This window comes from Bacillus rossius, chromosome 2, assembly GCF_032445375.1.
Source record: "Bacillus rossius redtenbacheri isolate Brsri chromosome 2, Brsri_v3, whole genome shotgun sequence".
Lineage (NCBI taxonomy): Eukaryota > Metazoa > Arthropoda > Insecta > Phasmatodea > Bacillidae > Bacillus > Bacillus rossius.
The window spans coordinates 21,244,707-21,272,106 of NC_086331.1; the positions used below are offsets into that span (position 1 = coordinate 21,244,707).

At 36.7% G+C, this 27,400-nt stretch overlaps 1 protein-coding gene across 16 annotated transcripts in view; it reads right to left on the reverse strand.

Moving 5' to 3' along the window:
* LOC134529158 (eukaryotic translation initiation factor 4E transporter-like) overlaps positions 1-27,400 on the reverse strand; it is a 262,122-nt gene that overhangs the window by 116,972 nt on the left and 117,750 nt on the right. For 11 of the 16 annotated variants that reach the window (XM_063362953.1, XM_063362948.1, XM_063362946.1 and 8 more), the window contains 2 exons: positions 17,235-17,404; positions 7,797-7,917 (listed from right to left, as the gene is read on the reverse strand). In XM_063362953.1, coding sequence (XP_063219023.1) covers positions 7,797-7,917; positions 17,235-17,404 — 291 coding nt within the window. The remainder of the gene's footprint in view (positions 1-7,796; positions 7,918-17,234; positions 17,405-27,400) is intronic. The other 5 variants (XM_063362951.1, XM_063362949.1, XM_063362945.1 and 2 more) reach the window with 1 other exon arrangement.

Below are 27,400 nucleotides of genomic sequence, written 5' to 3' on the forward strand. Positions count from 1 at the left end.
TTTCTGTAACGTTGACTGCAACATGTTTGAAAAATCTAGGGGAAAGAACAGATATTTTCGAAATAGTCTACTAGAATTTCCTAGAAATCTCTACACACTATAATACAACAATAAGCAGAAGTGACCAAGCTGATAAAACCGCCAGCCATACTGAAAACAAGGAATGCTAGCATACATTTTATTCCCATACATTGAGCAGACACAGTAAAGGGTAACAAAATACACTTACATATTAGTTTTTCATATTTTATTTTATCGAATACTTCACAAAACTACAGACAGAAATTAATACAAGCACTTTTTTTTTAGTATGTTCATGGAATAATTGTTAAGAACTAGTCCGAATCTAATAATGAAGAGTTCAATATCTAAACCTTTGCAATTTCAAGTTTTGGCCATTTCACTTGCACCGCAAAAGTTGCACACGTACGCTGGTCGACAAAGCCACGTACTGATAGACAAACTGGACATGCAACATCACAATGGTCAGCGAGGACTACAGACCAAAAATGACTTCATGTAAGATTTTGGACATACGCCATTGCTAAGCACATGTATGTCTGTAGAAGAAAACCACAAAAAACCAAAAGACAAAAAACACAAATTAAGCAAAAATTGCTGTTGTCAACAGGATATATACACCACATAATATTCCATAACAAGAATATGGTCAACAAACAAAGATAAACATCATTTGTGGGGTTTTTTTCATTCTTATTCCATTTTTCTTTGTTTTTCTTTGTTGACCATATTCCTGTTATTGAATATTATGTGGTGTATATATCCTGTTAAAAGCAATTTTTGCTTAATTTGTGTTTTTTGTCTTTTGGTTTTTTGTAGTTTTCTTCTAGACATACATGTGCTTAGCAATGGCGTAAGTCCAAAAGCTTACATTAAGTCATGCACTCCCATTGCACAAATCTTTCAAAGATAATAGACCAAAAATGCATGCAAAGTAGATGCTGCTGACCATTTAAACTAATGCCTATTCAACCAAAAATACGGTGTAGCAGCAGCGCTGTATGTCCAAGGGCGGCTCATGTATAAAAACCTATAAGCGCTGCAGGGCTGCAGAACAATTCTGAATTCCCGCTAAAACCAACAGTGTTCGGTCCTAATTAGTTTGGAATAACGGGACTACTGTATGTAACAAATTATATAATAACTCAGTATTTCTCAAACAGAAATTATTTTATTTATTCATGTATTTATTGTTTAAGATGCTCACCAACAGTCAGGGGACACTTACGGTGGGCACAACATATACATGTGCATGACTGTTGACTTATACTTGCAGTTACTTCAGTTTTGTAAGCATATCCATGATTTTTTAAAATTAAATTTAACAGAAAACCAGGTTAGCCATACAATAACATTGAACTTGATGGAAGTAGCCATGAAAACATAAGTGCCAATTCAAACAGTGTTTATTCAAGAAAGCAGCAGCTCTTCAGGTGCTACGTTCAGTTTTCCATTTGTATATTTTTAATCTGAAGTTAAGTTTATAAATTTATGGTTTGTGATTGCTTATTACCATTACCTTTCTGATGCACAGGGCTGTAAGATTAAAGCAGCTTGTCTCTGCAAAACAGAGCAGATCAGCTGTGCAGTAATACAACTGCTGCAGCTATTGCACACACAATGCAAGAGATAATGTGATAAGGCAAAATATGCATCACGTTAACTTAAATCATTGGTACTCAACAAAATATTAAATAAAACTAGATTTTTAAAATGCTACCATATGAACATTGGTAGTTTTTTTTAAGAGAAATTAAGGAACACACCAACGACTCAAGTTATCCGTATACACTGTTTTTACTTGGACCATTCAAAATTAGTACTAACCAGAGTCCCTGGACAGCGGACGTGCGTGCTTCTCATAACTTTGCGTTATCAGTTTAAGTGTAGCATGTACTCAAAAAGGCTCCATGAATGTTAAGTTGAGAACCGTAAAACATTAAGGAAATTGTCATAGATACATTGAAATTGGATGAACTATGATTGTTCAAACCTTGTGCGTTTTAAGTTGATTAGCTCAAAAGTGAGAATTTATCTTCAAGACTTATTTGACTAATTCTGAAACACTCAAAAGAAAAAGTGAACTAAAACTAAAACAGGACCTCCTTAAGAAGAATGATTCAGAAAAAATCTTTAGTCAAGTTCTTAAACAGTCTGCAGGCAATACTGGAGTTGAACGGCAAGATTCTCTAGGCCGTGCTTCAGGTGACAAATTATCAACAAGTAACCCACTTCTGACCGAGTGGGAATAGCACGTCAACAGTACTCAAAAGAAGCAGCAATTCACCGAGTGTAAGCCTAAAAACAACACAGATACAAAATCTTATCCCAAATGAACATAAGAAAACTCCAATGCAAGTTGGTGTCTGAAACATTTCCACGTTGAAAACATCCACTTAACCAGTTTATGAGAAAACAAAAGCACTTTTTGTAATATGTTTGTCATCAATCTCTTCAAGAACAGGAGGTTGTCAAATACATTAAAATATCAATCTCTGCCAAATAAAAGTTGTCAAACTTTAGACGAAATACAATACATATGCTTAATTTCATATCTAAGTTCTTGAAAATAACTTCAACAGTATTAATAACACTGTTTTCTGGCCTAATGGGTGACTTATTCTTCTGCAAACTGCATACTGAGCAAATCACTTTTAATTCGTCCAATGCTGAACTTGTAAATGCAAGCCTTATCAGTACGCCCTCTTCGTCTAAAGCCACAGACTCACTGCTTACCATGGTGCCAGAAGGAGAGCCATAATTAGACATGTCTAATGCTTAACTCCTTGGAGTAGGAAATTTATTACCAAATGTTAGGTCTGAGAACTAAAACTAATGAATTTCTGGAAAATTGAAATCACACCCAATGATATTATCCATCTTACCGAAACTTGGTTTAAAAATAATAGAATCAACTCACTATTTTACGGATCAATATAGTTTTCCGATCCGACTGGAATCCAGTCCTTGCTTCTAAGGAAAGAGGTGATTGTGTATTAATTACGATTAATAAACACAAATTTACATCAGTTCATACTACCCGAACATGTCCCCCTGATGTCAATGAGGCTTGGATCATTATTAAAACCTCACCATCAAAATCTCCAATACTTTGTAATACAGTATCTGCACTCTATAACCCGGCAGTCCGGATAACTCGGCCACACCCTGGCAAGGCGAATAAAACCCCACGCGCAGACCCGTTCAAGGTCTCACGCCACAATTCCACTCCACCACATGTCTGGTGCCGGCGCACACTCAGCCGTTCAGTCTACCTGCAGCCTTTGCCAGGGTTTGTCGATTTCTTAACCGCCATAACTCAATGTGAGTGACTGTGCGTACTGTATAGGTCAGAGCTGTTTCACAGTTTCTGGGTGCTGGACAGTACTCTGCGACGGCATCTTCTGTTAAAAAGAAAACAAGTGAACTTGTCTATGGAGCAAAAGTTGCGGACATTGAAGAGAGTGGATAAGGGAGAAAGTTTCAGTGCAGTGGCTAAGGACTTGGGAGTCGGCAAAAGTACGATCGGAGACGAAGAAGAAGCGGACAGAAATAGAGTCGTGGTGTGTTAAGAGAATGTGTACAGAAACATTGAAAGAAATGAAAAGTATGAAGGAAAATGACTAATGAGGTAAATTAAGCACTTTACGTTTTATTTCACCAAAGAGAAAAGGGCACGCCAATTAGTGGGCCAATATTGCAAGAGAAAGCCTTGGAATTTTATGAAGAATGTAAAAAAGACAACAATCCTTAATTTGTCGCAAGCACTGGCTGGCTTTATCGCTGGAATAAACACTATGGAGTCCGGCAGCTTAGTATTTGTGGGAAAAACTATCTGGGGACATGGAGGATGTCTCTCAGTTTAATGAAAACTAAGAAATTTATCGAAGTTGAAGGTTTGACCCCAGAGAAATTTTACAATTGTGATGAAAAAGGGTTTAATTATAAATTATTACCAAAAGTCTTGCTTTCAAGGAAGAACAGTCAGCCCCAGGTTTTAAAAGGAGCAAGGAGAGGGTAACAATCCTAGCATGCAGTAATGAAACAGACGAGCACAAATTAAAACTTGGGTCTCATAGGAAAATCAAAGAAACCACATGCATTTTAAGCATACTGAAATGGATAAACTTTCAGTTTTGTACCGACACCATTCACATGCCTGGATGAGCTGTGCAATTTTCAAAGAATGGTTCCAGGAATTATTTGTTCCATCGATTGAGCAGTTTTCAAAAATTTAAAAACCTGCCAAGGAAGGCTATTCTGATTTTGGACGTGTCTTAGCACCCCGACATTTAAGAGTTAAAAAATGTGGACATACGAACAATGTTTTTACCACTCAATGTCACAGCATTATGCCAGCCAATGGACCAAGGAGTTTATGTTAATCTCAAGAGAAGAGATATTCGCAAGCTTTTATCCTCCTTTCTTTCTGCAAATGATGGCCAAGGTCTTATCCAGAACTTAGAGAAAATTAACCTATTGGATGTTGATGGATGGGTGGCAGACGCCTGGATAGAGTCAAAGTCATTAACACTAGTTCATTCATTGCGAAAACTCCTTGATCACAAGGGAAATTAAGTTCATTGAAAATCATGATGCAGAATATGTAAACTTACTTGACCTCCTGAAAATAGTTCCTGGATGTGCAGAATCTGATGACAATGATGTCAAACAATGGTTCCAGGATGATACTGAGGAAGACATTGATGCAGAAACTATTGCTGCTGTCACAGTTAAAGAAACAATGCCAGAAAATGAAGACATTGACGTTTAGGACTCCATCGTACAAGCTCCTAAAATATCACATAGCGGGGGGACAAAAGGCTGTCAAAACCGCACTTCAGTATTTTTAACAAGGTGCGTCTGTAATGGACAAGTTCCTTTGTCGTCTGAGATGAAGCAGCAAAACACAGTTTTTGCCAAGTCTGCTAGTTAATTTTCATCTAGACAGCTTTATGCCTTAATAAAGTATTTTTCTGAAGCCCGTCTTATCAGGTAAATTACTGTATTCTGTGTATATATTAATTTTCATTTTCATGCAGTAAAGGCTCTATGCCTTCATAAAGTACGTACTTTTTTTTTTGTCAAGGGTATTTGGGCAGTTTATTCTCTGTTGTATTCTCAAACAAACAATACATACAAGTACAGTTATGTATTTTCTGAGGAAATTCTAATACTTATTCTTTTCTAACCCCATTCCCAATTACCCGGCATTTTCACAAACTCTGCCACCTTTAGTCCACATTAGGTAGCGTTTTTGGGACACTACTGTATTTATATTCCCCCTTACAAAACTAACCAAATATGCCACCTATTTAATAAAAGTGGGATGATATTTTCTGTAACTTTCAAGATGATTTTTTACTTGGTGATTTCAATGTTCTGGTGTTGATTGGTACAATACACACACTAATATCTCATTCTTATATAAAATCCAAGGTTAAATCGTTATTAAACTTTTCTACTAGCCTAGGCTTATTCCAGTGCAACAATAATCAGTTCTGTGTTAAGATCTAGGATCCCTGTTTTTCAAATTTTTTGGATTAGGTAGTTAATCAGTTGACCCGTTAGTTAACTTACTTCATCCTGCACTTGATATTATAATTACCACACACTTTTATCCTACACATTTCAAGAGCCTGCATTAGAAACTACAAACTACTATATATTCACCTATAACTCAAAGAACATGATTGCTCAGACTTTCTTTGACCTCTGATGTGAATAATTACTAGACAAATGAACAGTGTTTTTGTGAGAAACTTAATGCCACGAAACATTAATTGCAATGTATACTAAAATTTCCTCTAAATACCCTCATTGGTTTTTTAAATAGTTAATTATTGCCTTAAAATAATAAACATTTACATACACTATATAAATATGAAATATCATACTATCGTAAAACAGTGAAGAACGTCATTAACGTGATAACTCTTTGGACTCAAAATTTTTTTTTATATAATTCCAAAATATTTAACATTATGTAAAGTTAGAAAGATGGCTACGAACATGAATTAACCTTAAAACTGAAAAAGAATGATTTTGAGGAACAACTTTAATTTATAATTCCTTTACACAATACAAGATGTCCATAAAAGAATGACCCAAGAAATTCCATAAAAAGTTACTACATAAATAAAAAAATATGTAAATAAACTATGTTGGTTGCATCAGAGCTGAAACCAAATTAAAAATTTAATATTAAACATCAACCATTTAAAATTATGTAAAATAGAAAGTATTCCTTTATAACTATATTATTTATGTGATAAAAGCATATTTCCTGAACATAATTTAGTAGCTTATAAAAGTTTAAACTATTACAATAGCAATCAACAGCAAAATTTTACAATACTACAACACTGGTATAAATAATAAAGCAAACCACAAAGGGCACCACTAAAATTACTTCAAAAGCTGCCAGGCATGAAAACACTTAACCCATTAAAATAATAATTAGTAACAAACAATTTAAATTCTCACCAGTATTTATGCTGATTGAGCACTAAAAAAACATGCTCCTAGATTAACATTTCTCCATAGAGAACCTTTCAATCACAGTAATATGCACAATATGAATTTTAGTTGTTAAAGTACCTCCCTACTTGTACATCCTATTTTTTTTTTTTTTACTATTCACCAAAAATCACATTACTGCCTGTAGAACAAATGTATCTCAAAACTAATTGTAATGGTAAAATCTTAAAAACAGATTAACTTTTCTCATGGTCACCCTTAAAAAAATTATACATTGGACACTTAACGAAGATAAGAATTATGGCGCGATCTGAGAGTAATTTATTCCTCGTTCAAAATTATACCATGGTTTTATTCTGCAACAGAGTCTCCAGTCTTTCACGTGACAAACAATGTAATGGTTTTCCTTCGTGGCACATTATTATTATTACCGACAGTGAAAATCTTCAAATGTAAAAGTAATAAACAAACCAGAGAGAAGAACAAAATTGAGTGGCAACTTCCTCCCCTTAAGGCCAATCGCCAGGAAACCACAGTGTAATCTTAAAGCATGTCTCATTCCTCACATCTGCTGCGGAAGTTCTCCAGTAAACAGCGCTCAAAAATTGTATAAGTGAAGCAGTTTTTATGCATGATGAGCAGTTTTTCAACTTGCTAGACAAAAACTAATTCCTGATGGCTTCCCAAAATTCAAGGGCTTCTCACAATTTTCCTGGCACCAAAAAAATTTCCGGCTAATTCAAGGTTTGCGATCTTCTCGGTCAGGTGACTACCCTGCGGTATGTAGTGATTACCCTGAATGCAGTGCCCACCAATTGTATGTTGTCATGTATGTACTGTGTATCCTGTATATTGAGTTTGTGTTTGTGCCTGCCCTAAAAGTATTCAAACTGTTGGCAGGCATGTTAAAAACCAATAACAAAAATTTTAATTTTAAGTTAAAATGTCCTCAACACTTCAAATCAAAACAAATATCCCTTATTTTGTACTGCTTGACTACTTAACATATTAAATTAATATTTCAAATTACACTTGATTTTTCACATGAAAAAAATTCACATGCCTCATACAATCAATTAGGTTGGGTAAGCAATTTTTTTATTTTTTTTTGGTTCAATGATTAGATGTTATAAAATTTGATATTAACTAAGCAAAAACCAAACCAAGCTACATCTAAAAACGTGATCCTTACTACTTCGGAATAGGTTTGAATGTACCAACATGCTGACACTTAAATTAATAATTACTACATTTTATATACACTAGATAATTAGTTAACTAAAAATTTCCCTTACCAGGCATTAACTCATCCTGCATAGAAGAACGTCTGCTCTGAGACAATTCAAACACAGGACTTTCCCTTTTGAACCACTGACTAAACCGAGATCCTGAAGAGTTCTCCGCCATCAAGTCATTCTGAAACAAGAAACTATACTGACCAAATTTTGGTACAAATTAATTACTCTTAAATAAAATTGGTTAACATATTACTTCAAGAAAGCCTCTAAGCAAGGTGTTGTTTTACAGAAAAATTAGAATAGGTAAAAAGTTTTATTTGTTTTCATATCTTAATATTGCAACATGAACATTTCAGAGGTGAAATATGTAGCTAACTAAAGCTACAATTTTTTTTACTTTCACCACTATGTTCTGAAATGCATTTTGTGTGTCCAATATACCATTTACATTCAAAGTCAAATAGCCATAGCTTAAATTCTAATAGCCCAATATTATACAGATACATTTTTAATGAAACCATACTTTTGCTATCTAATTATACAAAAAATTTAAATTTTTGAATATAACTTATTTTATTTTAGGAGTGAACTCCAGACATTCGTGTTTTAACAACTCAGGTTACTTGCCCTCCCACTGTCTAAATGAGTTTTAATTAACAATTTATATTGGTGTCAGATTATATACAGTACTATAGTTAGATTTTGACATTTAAATACTAGCTGATTATTCTTTCAAGATATATTTGTGCATTTTGTATAGTCATAATTTACATTTCCAATTTGCAAGCAGTTCTGATCATTCTTACTTTACTGTGAAATCTTCTGAATTTTTTTTACCTAAATTTCAATGGTTGGTTAACTTGTGTGTGTGTAGACATAAATTTTCTGATGTATTTTTTTTCCACGGTTCTTTGTTTAAAAGCTGGCTGATGCAACAGTTTGCCTGGCATATAAGAATTCAAGACAGAGTTCTGTAAGCATGAGAAAGACTCTAGATTTAGCCAAATCGCTGTTGCCATGTCCCATGATTGGCTTAAATTTTAGTGAGTAAATTTGTGATTGGGGAGGAAATTACCATTCACTTTTGCTTCAGTCAGCGTCTGTACGAGGTACTGGTAGGTCGCATGTCAGGTGATGGCTCGCACATAATATATTATGGTAAAGAGAGAGTTTCACGACTGCCAAACTTTGAACCTTTTCAGAACTTAATTAGTAAGAGCCAAAAAAAAACTAGTAACTTCACCATTGTAATGAGAACAGAGTCCTTCAGCATGTATCATTGAGTAACAAGTAACCATTGGATTTACCTGCGAGATGTATTTAATATTAATTTTCTGGTACCAACTAACAGTAAATATACTTCAAACAATAAAACTGTTTTGTGAGAACAATTTGTACTTGACCAACTTGGTGTCGGTAGGTAACGGCCATTATGACGAGTCAAGTTTCGTAAAGGGTAAATAAAAAACATTTAAATTAGTTAAGCGTCAGAGAGACCTTATTTCAGGAATAAATCAACAATAACTGTTATTTTGGAAATTAAATATTTTTGAAGCTGAACTAATTTTTTAATTTTTTAAAGTGTTCATGAATGTGCACTCAACACCAATGTTGAGCTAGTCTCAGGTATTAAGTGTTAGTGTTACAAATCCTTTAAATAACATATTGATGCATTTGTGTTCCTACTATGCCCTTTACAATTTATAATATTTTGAACCTACTAAAAAAATTATGTTTTATCTAAGTCAACTACTCCAGGATCACACTTCATACAAAGTAAACATTTAAATTTTATGATTTTTTTAACACATAAGTTCTATAATAGGTTCCCATTTCCTTAATTTTTTTTAAGGGCAAGTGGGCCTCACTGTCTTGCAATTTCAGATATTTTGTTAAGTTTGCATTAAAACTCTTATATTTTTTGGTTTGAAATGGCATACAACTCAGCTTTGGCTTAATTGTTGAAGTCAACACTTGTTACAATGGCCTGATAATTATATCAGCTGAAGTAGCCAGCAAGAATAAAATATTTCTATGTGGCACTTACAAACTTTAACTAATATATTGTTATAATATTGTTACGAATGCAGACAAGACCATGACGCGTCAGATTAAGAGCTGGCTGGCGAACCTGCCAGACCACTGGCATCATGAGCTGTGACACGTGCCGTCCACTGACATAAGGCATACCACGCGTGCCTGGCCGCATTATAAGGGTCATCACTTCATTGCTACCCCCTACCCCCTCTGCAACGAACCCATTATCCTGCCTTGGCGCTGTTATCTATCGCTGAGCAGTCTTTGGAAATCCCGCGGGCCGCTGCGCGAAGACGTGTGTTTAAGAGATGCTTTTCTCTGTTTCGGGCATCTATCAGTCCGGGATGACGTGACTCATCACAGCCGCTATCGTCAGTTCTAGAAAGACGACTCACGAGTACCTGACCAGAAACGCTGGTGGAGTTCCCAGAGTTCGGCGACCGTTCCAGAGTTCCCAGAGTTCGGCGACCGTTCCAGAGTTCCCAGAGTTCCGCGACCGTTCCAGAGTTCCCAGAGTTCCGCGACCGTTCCAGAGTTCCCAGAGTTCCGCGACCGTTCCAGAGTTCCCAGAGTTCCGCGACCGTTCCAGAGTTCCCAGAGTTCCGCGACCGTTCCAGAGTTCCCAGAGTTCCGCGACCGTTCCAGAGTTCCCAGAGTTCCGCGACCGTTCCAGAGTTCCCAGAGTTCCGCGACCGTTCCAGAGTTCCCAGAGTTCCGCGACCGTTCCAGAGTTCCCAGAGTTCCGCGACCGTTCCAGAGTTCCCAGAGTTCCGCGACCGTTCCAGAGTTCCCAGAGTTCCGCGACCGTTCCAGAGTTCCCAGAGTTCCGCGACCGTTCCAGAGTTCCCAGAGTTCCGCGACCGTTCCAGAGTTCCCAGAGTTCCGCGACCGTTCCAGAGTTCCCAGAGTTCCGCGACCGTTCCAGAGTTCCCAGAGTTCCGCGACCGTTCCAGAGTTCCCAGAGTTCCGCGACCGTTCCAGAGTTCCCAGAGTTCCGCGACCGTTCCAGAGTTCCGCGACCGTTCCAGAGTTCCCAGAGTTCCGCGACCGTTCCAGAGTTCCCAGAGTTCCGCGACCGTTCCAGAGTTCCCAGAGTTCCGCGACCGTTCCAGAGTTCCCAGAGTTCCGCGACCGTTCCAGAGTTCCCAGAGTTCCGCGACCGTTCCAGAGTTCCCAGAGTTCCGCGACCGTTCCAGAGTTCCCAGAGTTCCGCGACCGTTCCAGAGTTCCCAGAGTTCCGCGACCGTTCCAGAGTTCCCAGAGTTCCGCGACCGTTCCAGAGTTCCCAGAGTTCCGCGACCGTTCCAGAGTTCCCAGAGTTCCGCGACCGTTCCAGAGTTCCCAGAGTTCCGCGACCGTTCCAGAGTTCCCAGAGTTCCGCGACCGTTCCAGAGTTCCCAGAGTTCCGCGACCGTTCCAGAGTTCCCAGAGTTCCGCGACCGTTCCAGAGTTCCCAGAGTTCCGCGACCGTTCCAGAGTTCCCAGAGTTCCGCGACCGTTCCAGAGTTCCCAGAGTTCCGCGACCGTTCCAGAGTTCCCAGAGTTCCGCGACCGTTGCAGAGTTCCCAGAGTTCCGCGACCGTTGCAGAGTTCCCAGAGTTCCGCGACCGTTGCAGAGTTCCCAGAGTTCCGCGACCGTTGCAGAGTTCCCAGAGTTCCGCGACCGTTGCAGAGTTCCCAGAGTTCCGCGACCGTTCCAGAGTTCCCAGAGTTCTGCGACCGTTCCAGAGTTCCCAGAGTTCCGCGACCGTTCCAGAGTTCCCAGAGTTCCGCGACCGTTCCAGAGTTCCCAGAGTTCCGCGACCGTTGCAGAGTTCCCAGAGTTCCGCGACCGTTGCAGAGTTCCCAGAGTTCCGTGAGCGAAGAGAAGTGCGACATCGGCGAAGAGGGTGAAAGAATGTTGACAGCCCAACACACTGCAGTGACATCTGCAGCCCAGCCGCGCCCAGCCGCTACACAACACCTACTTGCCAACAACTTTCCCTTTATCAGCTCGGCTTGTTATGTTTATGAATACCTTCACATGTCTGATAAACATTATCTATATAATTTCATTTATGCTTTACCAAGATATACAATGAACAAAATTGTACATTACGATTTTTGTCGTTACGAAACCATCTCTTTACAAAACTTGGACTAAGGTACAGTCCAGGTATTCCAGTGTGACATATACAGTACACATTGAAAAATCTGATTTTTCTGAAGCATGCTCATACCACAATCACTCAAGAGACATGTTCTACCCTGAGTTCATGCATGGCCTCTTTTCATCAAAATGAACTAGCACACAGCACCATTTGTCCCAGTACGAAGGACAATACATCATCCATTACAACTATCACTGCCATCATTTCCAGTTCAAACCAGTTTCAAATCCATATGACAACCTAGAGGTGTCGTAGTTCAAATATAATTTTTGATTTAATTATGTAAACTCACATAGATCAGGGTGTTAGTAACTAAATGAAACAGGTTCTTAATACGTGCATCCTTTCATCATTTACTTTTTGTGTATAAAAGTTGTTGATGACAATTCCGATTTAGTTCTTTATATGTATCGTCCTAGTATAGGTACGTAATATAAGTGATTCTGGTTTTGGTATTATTCTGTTAGTGGAAGAGGATGTTATGTGTTAATGTTGGCAGCATTGTTTTTTTTAACGACTTCCGTTGTTGTTGTTGTGCAGGCTGCTGATACACTTTGTTTAAAATGTAGACTGTGAAGTCAATCCAATAAAACCATGTATATAGTAACAGAAGTGAACGCATATTACTGTGTTAACTCTAATAGGTTATGGGCCCAGAGCCAGTAGGCAACTTCTGTTCAAGAGATATAGTTGGTTTTATGGAGAATATGCAGTTTTTGGTTAAGGGCTTCATGTGACTCGTGTGTATGGTTATCATCAGTGTATGGTCTTTGGTGAAACATGTCGTATTCAAGTATGGCGAATGCGGCAAACGTACCATTTGGGATTAGACCATTTGATGGTGTAAACTTTAGTAACTGGTTCTATCGGATGAAGTTACTGTTGGAACAGAATGGAGTATTACACATGTTGACAACCGAACCTCCGACGGTAGAAGCTGATCTTAAACGATTTAAGCAAGAAGACGTCAAAGCTCGAAATCTTCTCGTCCAAGGATTGGCAGACAACATGTTGCCAATGATTATGAATAAAATCACGGCAAAAGAAATTGTGGACACCCTAGCAACTACATATGAAAAACGTGGGATGAAATCCATGGTGACTGCACAGAAAGCTTGGCGGAAACTGGAATACAAGAAAGAAAAGCCTCTTCAAGAATTTTTACAGCAATTCGAGTCTATGGCCTCGGAAGTCAAGGTGGCTGGTGGAAAGATTGAGGAAGATGAAATGGTTAATCAATTGTTGGTGGCGATGCCCTCAGATTTTGATAGTGTTGTATCTGCCATGGATATATTGTATAATAAAGATAAGTCGGCTGTGAAATTTGAGTATGTGAAAAATACTCTATTAGCAGAAGAAGAGAGACTTCTGAAGAAAGATGAAAGCCCACAAAACGTTTTTGCAGCATACAAGGGATTAAGAGGACAATCTCATCAGTATTCACAGCATAAGCATAACAAAGGTAATTATGCTCCAGGTAGAAGTTTTAATGGAAAGTGTTATTATTGCAAAGTACAGGGACACATGAAATTTAACTGTCCAAAATTGAAGAATAAGGATACTGCTGAGACTACAAATGAGGTGGAATTTTCTTTTTTGACATCGTTCGATACAGAAAGTTCGTCATGCGGGCATGTGGACAGTGAACAGCCTGCAATGAATGATGGTGAACTAACAGAAGTTATTTTTGTTATTGATAGTGGTGCAAGTTGCCATATCATTAAAAGTTGCTATCAAAAATATCTAAGTGATAGAACTGATGTGAACTTCGACATTAATGTGGCTAAGGCAGGTGAGTCATTGAAAGCTGTAAGCAAAGGAAATATTTCTTGTATGTCTGAAGGAGGTGAAAACATAAAGATTAGGGATGTTTTAGTGTGTGAGAACTTGGCATTTAACTTACTTTCAGTCCGTAAGTTAGAAGAGAAAGGATGTAAAGTAAGTTTTGAAAACTCTTGTGTTAAAATTGTGTGTGGTCGTAAGGTTATGTTGGGACAAGTGTTTGGAAGATTGTATGTAGTTAAGATGCATCTCATACCAGAGCACGCTAATGCAGCCATGGTGAAAGCTGTGTCAAGCAATGTGATGCATAGAAGAATGGGACATTCTTCCAAGTATCCCACTGAGTTATGTGATGTGTGCTTGAAAGGTAAACAAACTAAGCTACCCTATCTGAAGGCTATACCAGAAGAACGCAAAGCAAAGAGAGTACTTCAATGTGTGTCTTCTGATGTGTGTGGAAAAATATCCCCACCAACATATGATGGGTTTAACTATTTTGTGACTTTTATTGATCACTATAGTCATTTCTGTGTCACATATTTGCTGAGAAATAAATCAGAAGTCTTTGAAAAATTTAAGATGTACACAGCTATGGTTGAGGCTAAGTTTAATTCTCGCATAGAGAATTTAAGGTGTGACAGAGGTGGTGAATACGTGTCTTCCAATTTTAAGAGCTTTTGTGAAAAGAAAGGAATCAGTGTTAGTTATTCTATGGCCAGAAATCCATCTCAAAACGGAATGGCAGAAAGAATCAACAGAACGCTTTTGGAGAAAACTAGGTGTCTCCTGCTAGATAGTAACTTTGGCAAGGAGATGTGGGGAGAAGCTATTATGACCGCCACCTACCTCACAAATAGACTGGCTACATCAGCACTGCCGAATGGAATTGTCCCAGCTGAAAGATGGTATAACCATAAGCCTGATCTGTCAAAGATAAAAGTTTTTGGATGTCCTGCATATTCATTCATTCATAAAGAAGATAGAGATGGAGGAAAACTCAGTGACAGATCTAAAAGGTTATTTCTTACCGGGTATTGTGACAATGGTTACAGACTGTGGAATCCTGAAAAGAAAAATGTTGAATTTGCAAGAAATGTGATCTTTGATGAGCTTGGGTATACTGAAAGCCCATCCTCAGGTAGTATTACACATACTGCAACATCAGAAGGTGTTACTTCAAACATTCCAAATGAAACACAGGATGTATGTCCTCAGTTTGCACGAGATGACACACAAATGTATGAAAACAATCAGTCTGATGATGATGGTGATGGTGACTTCATTGGTTTTCATCCTGAGGGTGTGTATGATGAATCAACTGGAATCAGATCTTCTAGGCACAAAAAACTACCAAAGTACTTGGAAGATTTTGAGCTCAACTTTGCTGTCGATGTTCTGGCATTATCAGTATCTTCAGATGTGCCTAACAGTTTCAAAGATGCAGTTAAAGATGCTGGTTGGAGGCAAGCACTAAATGAGGAGCTGTCATCTTTAGAAAGTAATGAAACTTGGGAAGTGGTTGAAGCACCCATGGATGCATCTGTTATTGACAGTAGATGGATCTTCTCTTCTAAAAGTGTGGATGGAACTACGAAGAAGAAAGCCAGACTTGTTGCTCGTGGGTATCAACAGCCAACATTGGAAAATGAAGATATATTTTCTCCAGTTGCCCGGATGACAACGCTACGAGTTCTGCTTTCAGTTGCAGTTGAGCGAGGTCTTCAGCTACACCAGCTCGATGTACGATCAGCATTTTTGAAGAGCAAATTACCAGTGCCTGTGTATATGAAACCACCGGATGGTGTACAGTGCAGTGACGATAAAGTTCTTAAGTTGAACAAAGCCTTATATGGGCTTAGGCAAAATCCTAAAGCATGGAATGACTATGTAAATAGTGAATTGATCAACCTGGGTTTTATGCGATCAAAAATTGATCCTTGTTTGTACCATAGGGGTACTTTTTATATCTTAGTGTGGGTTGATGATTTTCTGTTAGTATCAAATTCTGGTGCAGATCTCGAAGACACTAAGTCTGCTCTTAAGTCTAAGATGGGCATGAGAGATTTGAGTTCGAATGAAAAGTTGCATTTTTTGGGCATGGACATCCTCAAAGGTGAGGATGGAAGCTTAATTCTCAGTCAAAGTGATTTGATTAGGAGAGTTCTTGAAAAATTTAACATGATAGAATGTAAACCTAGTAAAGTTCCAATTCAGCCCAAACTTAACTTGTCATGTGATGGAGAGTGTAAGATTAAGGTGCCTTATAAAGAGCTGTTAGGCAGCCTAATGTATCTTACAGTCTGCACAAGGCCTGATTTATGTTTCAGTGTATCATACTTTGGTAGATTCCAAAAATGTTACTCTTACAACCATTGGAGACATCTGAAACATGTTTTGAAGTATCTTAAATATACAGTTAACATAGGTTTGAAGTTAGCAAAGTCATATTGTAACACATTAACTATATCCTCATATGTTGATGCTGACTATGCTTCTGACACAAATGATAGGAAAAGTATTTCAGGTTTTGTAACAAAACTGAATAACAATGTTATCTGCTGGGGTTTAAAAAAACAAGGTGTGGTAGCACTTAGTAGCAGTGAGTCAGAGTACTATGCTATAGGTAGATGTTTAACAGAAGACATTTTCGTACACAATTTGCTGAAAGAAGTAGTAGATGTGGCTGATGTAATTAATGTTCATGAGGATAATCAATCAACCATTAAGATTGCTAAGTCATTAGAGACCAAAAGGTCTAAGCACTTTGATGTACAGTATCATTTTGTCAAAGATCTGGTAGGGAAAGGAAAGGTGAAATTAATCTATGTAGAGTCTGCTGAACAGATAGCAGATATCATGACCAAGGGACTGCCTGCTTGTAAATTTGAATATTTTGTTGAGAAGTTAAATCTTGTTAGAATGTAATGTGGAATTGGGAGGGAGTGTTGATGACAATTCCGATTTAGTTCTTTATATGTATCATCCTAGTATAGGTACGTAATATAAGTGATTCTGGTTTTGGTATTATTCTGTTAGTGGAAGAGGATGTTATGTGTTAATGTTGGCAGCATTGTTTTTTTTAACGACTTCCGTTGTTGTTGTGCAGGCTGCTGATACACTTTGTTTAAAATGTAGACTGTGAAGTCAATCCAATAAAACCATGTATATAGTAACAGAAGTGAACGCATATTACTGTGTTAACTCTAATAAAAGTTGCTATCAGCTCCATAAAGTTAAGAATAATTTTGATGTTTTGTAGCAGGAGATTAGGAGAATTAACTGAAAACCTTTAGTTTACCGCATAAACAGGCAATTTTGTAGGCAAGACATTATAAATGAAGTGGATGGATACAATACATTCATACATTTAATAGCACTACCAATGCCATGAACTCAACCCAAACTACAGACTGAAAAACTTAAGCATCACAGATGAAAATTTCTTAAATGTAATAAGTAACTTGAAAATTACTTAAACACACAATTAAACAAAACACTTTCACCAATGTAGATAGATAGAACTTACAGACAGCAATTCGGGGTAGTTTAACATATCAAGCTTCAATATGTCATCTAGAAAATCTGCATTTGTTCCAGAGTTTTGCAGTTCATTTTGGGAAGACACAGGAGATGCAGGACGAGACGTTTTAAGTTCATTGTCAACATGCACGGGCTTCTCTTCTACTGCAGGCACTTCTGAAACAAAACAGAGGTGCTCAAAGTCCTTAAAATCTGAATACATATGGAGAAAATACTTTTAAGTGCAATAAGTAAAAATTTTTTAATGTATAATTCATGTTGCAAAACAATAACTAAATTGTAAAACCAAAACTCATTTACCAATTCTACTATTGTTTATTAAATGTAGTAAATGATTGGAATTCACACAAAATGTGTAATATTAAAACTTATTACAACACAATTACTTGACATATACCCTCCCTCGGTTGGCATGCACCTTCAAAATAATAGAACAACCTCCAGGACGTGCGACATTCATAGTACTCCAGTACGGCAAGGGCCCACCAGCACACAGTAAAATACAGCAAAACTCATTCACACTTTGCAGGGAGAACAAAGAAAAAGTGTAAATTGCAGAAAAGTATAAATTAAGGGACTCTTGAACTCATCTAATATTTATCTCATTTTATGTATGTATTCCTTCAACAAATAATTACCTTTACATTATAGTAAAGTTTAATGTATACTAGCCTACTAATAAAACATCAATACTCGAGCCATGCCCAAAATACATTACATAAAAAAGAAGTTGAAATTTATTATTAATACATTAATTCTTACTTGTATTATGAGGTTGAATAAAAGTGTACAAAAAAATTTAGGTGTTATAAAGTTTTAGCGTTGCAGACCCCTGCAAACAATGCAGAGTATTGTTGTGTCATATTGTCCAGTACGATACATTAGTTGCATAAGTTGATTATATGGTCAAAGGTCATAGTAACCTAGTTTTTTATGCTTGAATTTTATCTTTCTTAATATTCTTGTAAGTAATATTTATAGTTAATTATTTTATCTATAAAAGACTAAAATCTTGTTTTTACTGGCTTTCACATTGCTGGCTAGGTTACTATTTATATGAATGTAATTTTAAATATTTAATTTAAATATTTTATAGCTATAATTTTTACTGTGTTTTGTGGCACGTTTGGGATGTTATGAGAACGTCAGGCAGTTGTTTCTGTGAAATAAAGATGTGAAGATGAAGCGCTGAAATGAAAATTTATCACTTCCCGTGTTAAGAGAGAGACGTTAGCCAGGACCATGGGAAGACTCACGGACTGGAAAATCATATCTTGATTGCAAAAGTAATCAATGTAGCCAATATGAAGGCAGGTTTTCCAGGGAAGTCCCAGAGGTTTTACTGTGTTCCATATGTTCTTGTACTGTGCTTTGTCTCATCAGTCGTTCAAGTACTGTTCCGAAAGGCTCTGAATATATGGGGGGGGGGGGGGGGGGGGGGGGGGGGGGGGGGGGGGGGGCTTCTCAGAAACACATTTGAGTGCTTAGAAGCAGACATTTCCACGACTTGAGTGTCGGGGCCATGCCACATTCAGTTCTAACCTTTGTTTTAATCATTTTTCTGATGTTTTATTTAGAAATTAGAATTAGGCACCAGACATGCTGCATAGAGACATCTTTTCGTTAAAGCACAGGACTGTGAGCAACGATCAGCGAAAAGGTGTGATGCCGGACCTATTTTGTAAAGAAATGTAAGTTTGTCATCGTAACAGGAATAAATTTTAAAAATTCTGTTCAACCTGTTATTGAAATGCAAATAGTAACAGTTTTCGAGTAATATAATAATCATTTAAAGAGTTTTACACCTTTGGTGGACAAATTTTCAAGTGTATGTATGTGCATGGAACAATGGTCATCTTAGCCGGGCCCAATTGTGACTGTTTCGAAGTTCCCGAAAAAGAAAGAGAATTTATACATCAAACAAAAGCATTTAATCTCAATTTTAGTTGACCACATAACTATTCTTATTTTGTATCAACTTGGAATAAACTGACAAGAAAAAACCATGACAAATAATGTGCGAGAGTACTAACGTAGCACACCAATAACTATCATCTTAGTACACACTAACCACAAAAGAGTACAGGCTATCAAATATAGTTTACTTGGCACAAAACAAGAGTGCTTGTGCTGAATGCAATCTGCAAACAATCGACATTGATACTATATATGTGCGCACTCTATACACGCATCAACCTAACCAAACATGTTAACCTGTGACTTGGCTACATTTTCATTCGCGCTAAACAGCGGTGACAGAACAGATAACTGAAAATTTGTCTGGATGTCTGAAAGAGAATTTAAACATGCAGAGAACTTTGTATTCCTGTTAATTAAGTAAACAGATTTTCCTAAAGAATAATAGATTTTAACATGAAAAATACAGTTTTATTCAGTAAACAAAGTTTTCGGGCAACATCAACATGAGAAATAACAATACAGTAAGTCCTCTATTTACGTCGTACCGATTTACGTCGTTTCGGATTAACGTCGCTAATGTTTGAGTACTCATGTTTCAATTTAAGTTGTCGCCGATTCACAATAACGTTGTTTACAATGACCGTAAATCTTTATTTTAACCAAAACACCGTATATAATTCGTTTATAATTCTTTGTTTCCTTCGGTAGTAAATTTATGCTATGTAGCGTAATCTACACGTTCACCGCCTTATCTTATCATACATCATGAGGGACGCTTCCTGCTCTTACGTACAGTATGTACTATATATCTGTTTTTATATTTCAATCAATAAAGGTAATAAATCAGCTGGTTAAATAACCATTCTATAAAGCTGAGAAGTACTAGTTGGACTTGTTTCCCACGCTGTCGGTTGTCATTTGCTGATAAAATTGCCCGTTGTCACGTCTGTATGCCAGCGCTTCCGGCCGACCTTGGGCCGTGGCCGGCCGGTGGCATGAAACATGGCTCATTTTGCGTCGTTTCTATTTACGTCGCGGTTTTCAGGAACGTAACCCCGACGTAAACCGAGGACTTACTGTATATATTTTACAGAGAAAATGGCGATACCAAAACAATGGAACCTACTTTATGGAAATTTGTATTGTGCGAGAAAGTCAAACAAGTTTTATGTAAATTAAAACCAGTTCTTATATCTTATACGAGACCTGAATAGCGGGTAGAAAGTAATTTCCACAATGTAGTTTCAGAGAAGTATTTCATTAAATTTAATGACACGTAAATGGGACCTAAAGCAAATGTAGGTAACTGAAGGAAAACATGAATAAAAAGATGGCAAAAACAAGGTTTAACAGTACATTAAGGTTGAATTTTAAATAAGACTGGGAGAAAGAGACCACCTGCTGCACAAAATATTACGATGTAAACACAAAGCACTTAACAGTTAACTGATAATGATTTGTTACTCATGTCAATTGAAGTATAATTTTGTTTCAATTTGTTTGGACTTGCTAGTTTCCCATAATACTAGCTACGGTATTGTCATTTGCATCTGCTGGCAGTACCAGCAATAAACTGTCAGTCAAACTGTCAGTCATTGTGATTGTACTGCTGCGGTAAGTCGTTACGTCAAGAATGGTGTGTACACTTCGTAGTCATTTAGTTCTTTCCGTCAGCATACGTTTACTATATACCTTTAATGGTATTAAAATGTTTTTTCATTCAGGACTACGTGACGCGCTGAAACCTTTTTTGTTCTCTCGTGAATTTAACACAAATGTGTAAATATGTCAGAAGATAAGCCTCCTATTGTATATTCAATACAAGATTAGAAAATTATCAAGTTTCCGGCCCTTCAGTGTTACAAACGTCTCCTTTGTGTTACGTCGCCGCCCTTTGTCCATTGCGTTCAGTAAATAACCTTCCCTTTGTGTGAAGTTACTGCCTTTTTCCATTATGAGTTACCTCATCGCTACCTGTTGTGCGAGATGTCGCAATCCTTAGCGTTGATTTAAGAAATAGTACGTCTTTCTGAATATAAACACATCATGACAGATTTTCAGTCTGCATTATTATACCTCAAGCTTGCAAAAGACTGGGTTAAGCATGCGGCGGACCTCTCCCACAATGGGTTGTGGAATTCAAATAAAAAGGGCTTACTTCTTGCGACTGCTCATGACCTTGCTTTGGTGAAAGCTGGTGTTGAACCTACTATCTCACTGTGAAGGCACCAGCGGACACAACTTCAGGCTTCTTTTTCAAATTCCAAGTCGCTTACATAATTTTTAATGAAAATTATTATTGTATTATTATAATATTATTATTGTTATTATTATTATTATTATTATTATTATTATTATTATTATTATTATTATTATTATTATTATTATGCAATGGTGGCCACAGTAAAGTCCCTAATTGACGAGAGGGTGAAATACTTAAAATCAAACCAAGAATTGCATTTGGGAACTTCCATTTTGCTTTACCAAAAAGGGCATTGCACATTTCATGGGAAATCTTAGGGAGTGGGGTTGCTTGGCTTCTGGCGAAGATATTCCCAACATTGCAGTTACCATCAGGGAGCAGTTACCCACTGAGGTTATTGCAAGTTCTCCTGCCTTTTAATACTCTTGCCTGAGAGGAGTGTGTCCCGATTGGCTGCAGCTGTGGGCCAATCAGAACCTTTCTTTTTTATGGTTAGCCTGTTTTGCCAATCTGAACTGGGCATCTGCGATTGGCTGGAAGTGCTGGCCAATCAGTGGCCTCTTCTCTTCTGGTTGGCTGGAATGTTTGACCAGAGGCAATGCCTGTTGTTGGATGCAGAGGCAGTTTTTGAGGGTTTATTCTGGGCTACAACCCAGAAGCCAAGCAACTCCAGACAATGGCCGCAAAATCCTGCCATCTTTATTTCTTAGGGAGTGGGTTTATTTTGCCAAACTGTTCAACACATTTGCAACAATGAATGTCGGCCTCACAGATGTCGAAAAATTAATGTACCTGAAAATATCCATAAGTGAGAAGCAGCTACATTTGATCAAGTTACCGATGTTAATTACAGTGTTTCCTGGAAACTACTTGATTGTAACAAGCACTTTATAATCATTGTTCATGTCCAAGCTCTTCTGCAGGCACCGTTTGCATTAGCAAATGCACCAACATTATTCCAAAATCTGTTAAACTGTTATCGCAGAAAATATGGCAACATTAGCAGCACTTTATGTCCCAGTGGGACTCAACATTGCTTCCCATTTTGTACAAGAGGTTGGATGTGATACTTCAAACACAGTGGGAATGATGCTCACTGGACAAGATCTACATCCTTGGTCAAGGTCATAGAATTTTCTGAAAAAGCACTTGTGCTCTAGAGGTGGTTATATCATCCCAGGGATTGGTACCAACACAGCTCACTCAACAGAAAATTCTCCTCTCCTTTCACATTCACAAGACTTTTATGCCCAAATATCTTAGTGCCAATATCTTCCTTGCCAAGTCAGACTCCCTTCTGCTTTAAGTGCAGTGGTGCACATGCAGTGTTGCACATGCAGTGTTTCAAGAGCTCTAAATTCAATCAGCTAAGCCCACCGGAGAGATACTCTGTTGTCAGGCAACACACTGTATTTTAACTGCCTTAGATCATTGCATCATTCACAAAGAACTAACTCGTGAGTACAGTAGAACCCTGTTATAACGAATCTGAAGGGAGAAGTTTATATGTTCACTATAGAGGGGAAACTTACTCAATCAAAATGTCCGAAACGTGAACAATAAAAATGAGACGTAAAAATATTGAATTTGCTGCTATAATGTACATACGTATTTGTGTGGCGGTTTTTTATGTTTAATTTTGATAACATATTAAATGTACACGCGTTCGCCCATTCTTTAACTATGCAGGGAAAACTATTTTTTATTTTCACCAAACATATCACCATTCTTGGCTACACGTAGCCTACCGAGGCCACTCGAATACGACTTGTTTATAATATGAACAGTGGACAATCAAGTAGCGTATTGCGGAGAAAAACTTCATTGTGATCCAGAATAGACGTTTTGTGAAAAAACTTGTAATTATATGAAAATATTTGAGATAAATGTGTATTATGTCGGCAAAATTTGTTCGTGGTACATGGGAAAACGTACCAACATTGAAAAAAGTTGTGCGCTATATCCAATAAATTATTACATAACCTCATCATTTTGCCGGGACCGAGACGAAAATTCACAATAAACGGGAATTCATTATAGACGGGTTCACTATAATCGGGTTCTACTGCATATCTTGCCACCATTGTGGTTTGCATTATCATTCACTCTTATATTTTGAGGATTAATGCTGTATTTAACAAAAACACTATTATAAAGTGGGAATATAAGTTTAAATTTTTTCTCATTTCATATTTTAAGTTTTAAAATAATATAATTTAGACATAAATTGTTAAAAAATGTAAACCATCACGCTGAGATGATGTTTTACATTTGAAATAATCCTTGCAGCTCTGCATGCTACAGAGCTGCAAGAAATATTTCAACATAAGTTGATGTCAAATATACTGAATGTTTCACGTTTAAAAAAAAAAAAATTGGTGCAGTAAATAATTTTTTTTCTGATAAAATGTTTAGTGACTTAGATGTGTATCAAAAGCTAAGTCTTAATTACAATTAAAGCAGATATGCGAAATCACTACGAGATCCATTACTCTACAAATGCTAAAAAATGCTTTAATTTATGGGCACTTAACTTTCAGAAAAAAAAACCACTGCTCATAAAATATTTGCAAAAATTAATACACAAGTGACATTCTATATATATGGTACGTGAAATAAAAGCAGAATTTAGCAAACCAATGAGTTAAGTGCAAAATGCTTAAAAATTCTGATTTAAATATGTGGAGCTAAAATTTTATTGATGACTTCCAGTTGAGCCTGATTTGCCACCACCTCCCTCCTTGCATGTGCAGTGTAACATGACGTGGGTGATTATGTTTGAATAGTGTGCCATCAGCCCTGTAGAGGGTGACAGTGAATGCCTTCAGATGCAGAGAGACATTCCCTTGAACAATAAGATATATAACTGTAACTTGCTTCATTTTTATTTCCCAAGGGTTCTGTTCTTTATAGCCATATTCATCAACCACAATTTGTATGGTCTCCAGGCAGACTCAAAAATTCCTGAACCCACCCTTGAGCAGCAATACTGTTTTCAAATTTTAAATATTTTAAATGTTTGTAAAGAGTTTGCTAACATAACTTCGTGTTTTAATTGTGAGGGATTTTACTTCTAATTTTCTAAAGGTATGCACCACAAACCCAGTATAATGGCAATGTTCATCAGCAACACTGTCAGTGGCCATTTCCTTATATCTGCCCAAGTCTGAAGTTACATCCACCAGAGGTACGACATGCCTGCACCCTGAGGACTTACATCACTTGCCATCATTGACCAGTAATTCTGTTTTGATGTTTAATTAATATCAATCGCTTTACGTATTTCCTCTGGTACTATCTCGGGATGTAGACTGCTTAAAGAAATATTTGTTTACCCTATGAAGGGTCTTGGTCATCACCATGAAGAACTATGTTCGCCACAAGGGTGACCGACCACAACATTTACCAATCTGTGCTGCGAGGCGTTTCAACAGTTAACTTTCGGATGTACGAGGACATATTTTACTCTGATGAATAAAACATGGAATTGATAAGTGTAAAGTTATTTACCACATATCGACTAGTACTGGTAACAGGTGTGTGGGATGCCTTTAGGAGCCCACTGGATTGGTTCTTTCAGTAAGCGTGCTTTATGCTCAGAGCAGAGCAAGCCAGGTCAGGAGAATTGAGGTAGATGTTAAGGGGAGATTCAAGGTGTTAAGGGGAGATTCAAGTTATCGCCACACGAGTCATGTCACGCCTTGAGAAAGTCTCTCCTGCCACAATGTCTGTGTGCCCATTACCATACGATGGTGCCCACACAATCCATCTACATGCAGTATCAATGTGCAAGGCCCTGTAGAAAACCAAATAAGCAAAAAAAAAATTTAAACCAAAAAAAACATAGCATTTTGATAACCATCTTTGCTTTTGTCCAGTCCTGGCTAGATTTCCCAATTCTGTACTAAAACAACTCACAGTGATTTTTGCTGAGCTATAACAGCCTAGCATGAAATGCACAATACCAAACATTTAGATGAATTGAAATGAACTATCTAAGATTTATCACTTTGATAATACTTAATACACATTTACAAAAAGAAACAATATTTCTATCAGAAAGTATTCTGCTCCTGTTTAGTTTTACATATCTTTTCACATGTACCTACTTGCCAGCTTCAAGACTTTGCATGTCTAGAACAAAGTGTTAGTTCCTAAAGAAAATATAAGTATGTTTCTGGCAAATAACATGCCCAAATTTTTTGAATCCTTAAAATACTACCATGGTAAGGTTTTGGATCTCGTAAATACAAAACATGATGGCGGAACTATAAAGGAAGTGTTGTGCTCATACAAGCTGATGGGGACTAATCAAAAGCCATTTTCTGGCAAAGGAATGTCAGGTGCTATTTTCACAAATTTATTTTCCTTTGCAAAACCAAATGAAACTGTTTAATGAAAAATTCTCATTATTCAGTGATACTTTCCCTTGCTTATCAAATGATTTTATTTTTAAAGGAATACAAAATTCATGCAAGAACCCTGTTATCTGGGTAAGTGACGAGCAAAAAAACATAAATAAAACAAATGATTAAGTTCCCCACATAAATATTGTTTTACTAAATTTTTTTATATAAACTAAATTAATTTAAATGTTGAAAAACAGTATTTCACAGGTCGTCAGCTGTCCCAGGAAAGTCACCAAATTTTAAAAATACCTATTTACTAACATTACCAAAAGTTTTATAATCATGCCAAAATTTCATTGAGTAAAATTAATGCAGAAGAATAAGACAAAATTTTGCAAAGATGGTGTGCACAGCCATGTGCAAAACCTTCAATTTTTTTTTTGTTTAAACTGTGAACCTAGCTTTAACCCAGAATTCCACACAAAAATTATCAACTAAAATGAAATACTTTGTAATCTAAACAGTTACCAGTATTTTTCTCAGAAATTATGAAAGAAAATTCAGCTGTAAACTAAAAACATTAAAATGGTTACCTGACAAAAAAGTGCATTCATTAATGACTATACTATTTAGTCCATTTACTGGTGCAAAGAAAAAAAATGTTGACCAATTTATTGTATTCTGGCTTTTTAGTCTTTGGTTTTCTAGTAATCAGCAAGCAATATCACAAAATAACTTACTCAAGACGTGGTAACTTAAATTTACTCTGAAGAATTGAGATACACGAAAGTGGAAGTAATATAAAGAAAGTACTGTATTTCAAAAAATATTGAGCTGGTATGTTCTCAGGGTGTCCAGCAAATATCTGGTTTCAAATTCCAGTATATTTCCAGTACATTTCCCACATTCCCTAAAGTATTCAAGTACAGGCTTGCCTATCCTTCTAAACTTTATAAGTTAAATAAAAATACATCTTGTAAATGCATTGTCTTAAAAAATTTTTAATTGCCAAAAATCTTATGGTTAGAAAAAATTACTAACCTTAAATAATGGCACTTAAGCTTTAATAAATATTTCAGGTAATAAATATCTACTTACTAAAACAAATTAATTGTTGACCAATAAAAAAATATGACCATGTACACCTAACTCAAGTGCTTTCAGAAAAGAAGTGTAGCCTAGGCCTACTACTAAAGTTTAGGTTGTTAGTATGTTAAATAAAATACAGTTTAAGAATATGTAGAAGCAATTATGTATCTTAATTATGTTTTATTATCTGTTTTCAGTAAGTCAAAATGTACTCAATGACATAAGTTACTTCTGAACATAATAGTGCAAGTATGTCCGCAGTTAAAAAAACTTCCTACTATGTACCATTATATATAGCGTATAGTTAAATCAATAGTATATCATTATATATATACTTATCGTAAAGTACATTTAATTTCACATTGAAACACAGCAATTTTTTAAACATTTTTCCTCAGATGTAAACATGGCCATGTACACTGTAATTTTTCTAATCTTAAAACATTGATATTAAAATATAAAGAACTAAAATACAATCTCATGATTTCATAATCCTAATCTATATTTAATTCTACATTGAATAACACCAATAATTGTAAGTAATAAAGAAAAGACATTTTTCAAGCGAACCTCTAAACTTCAAAATTACTG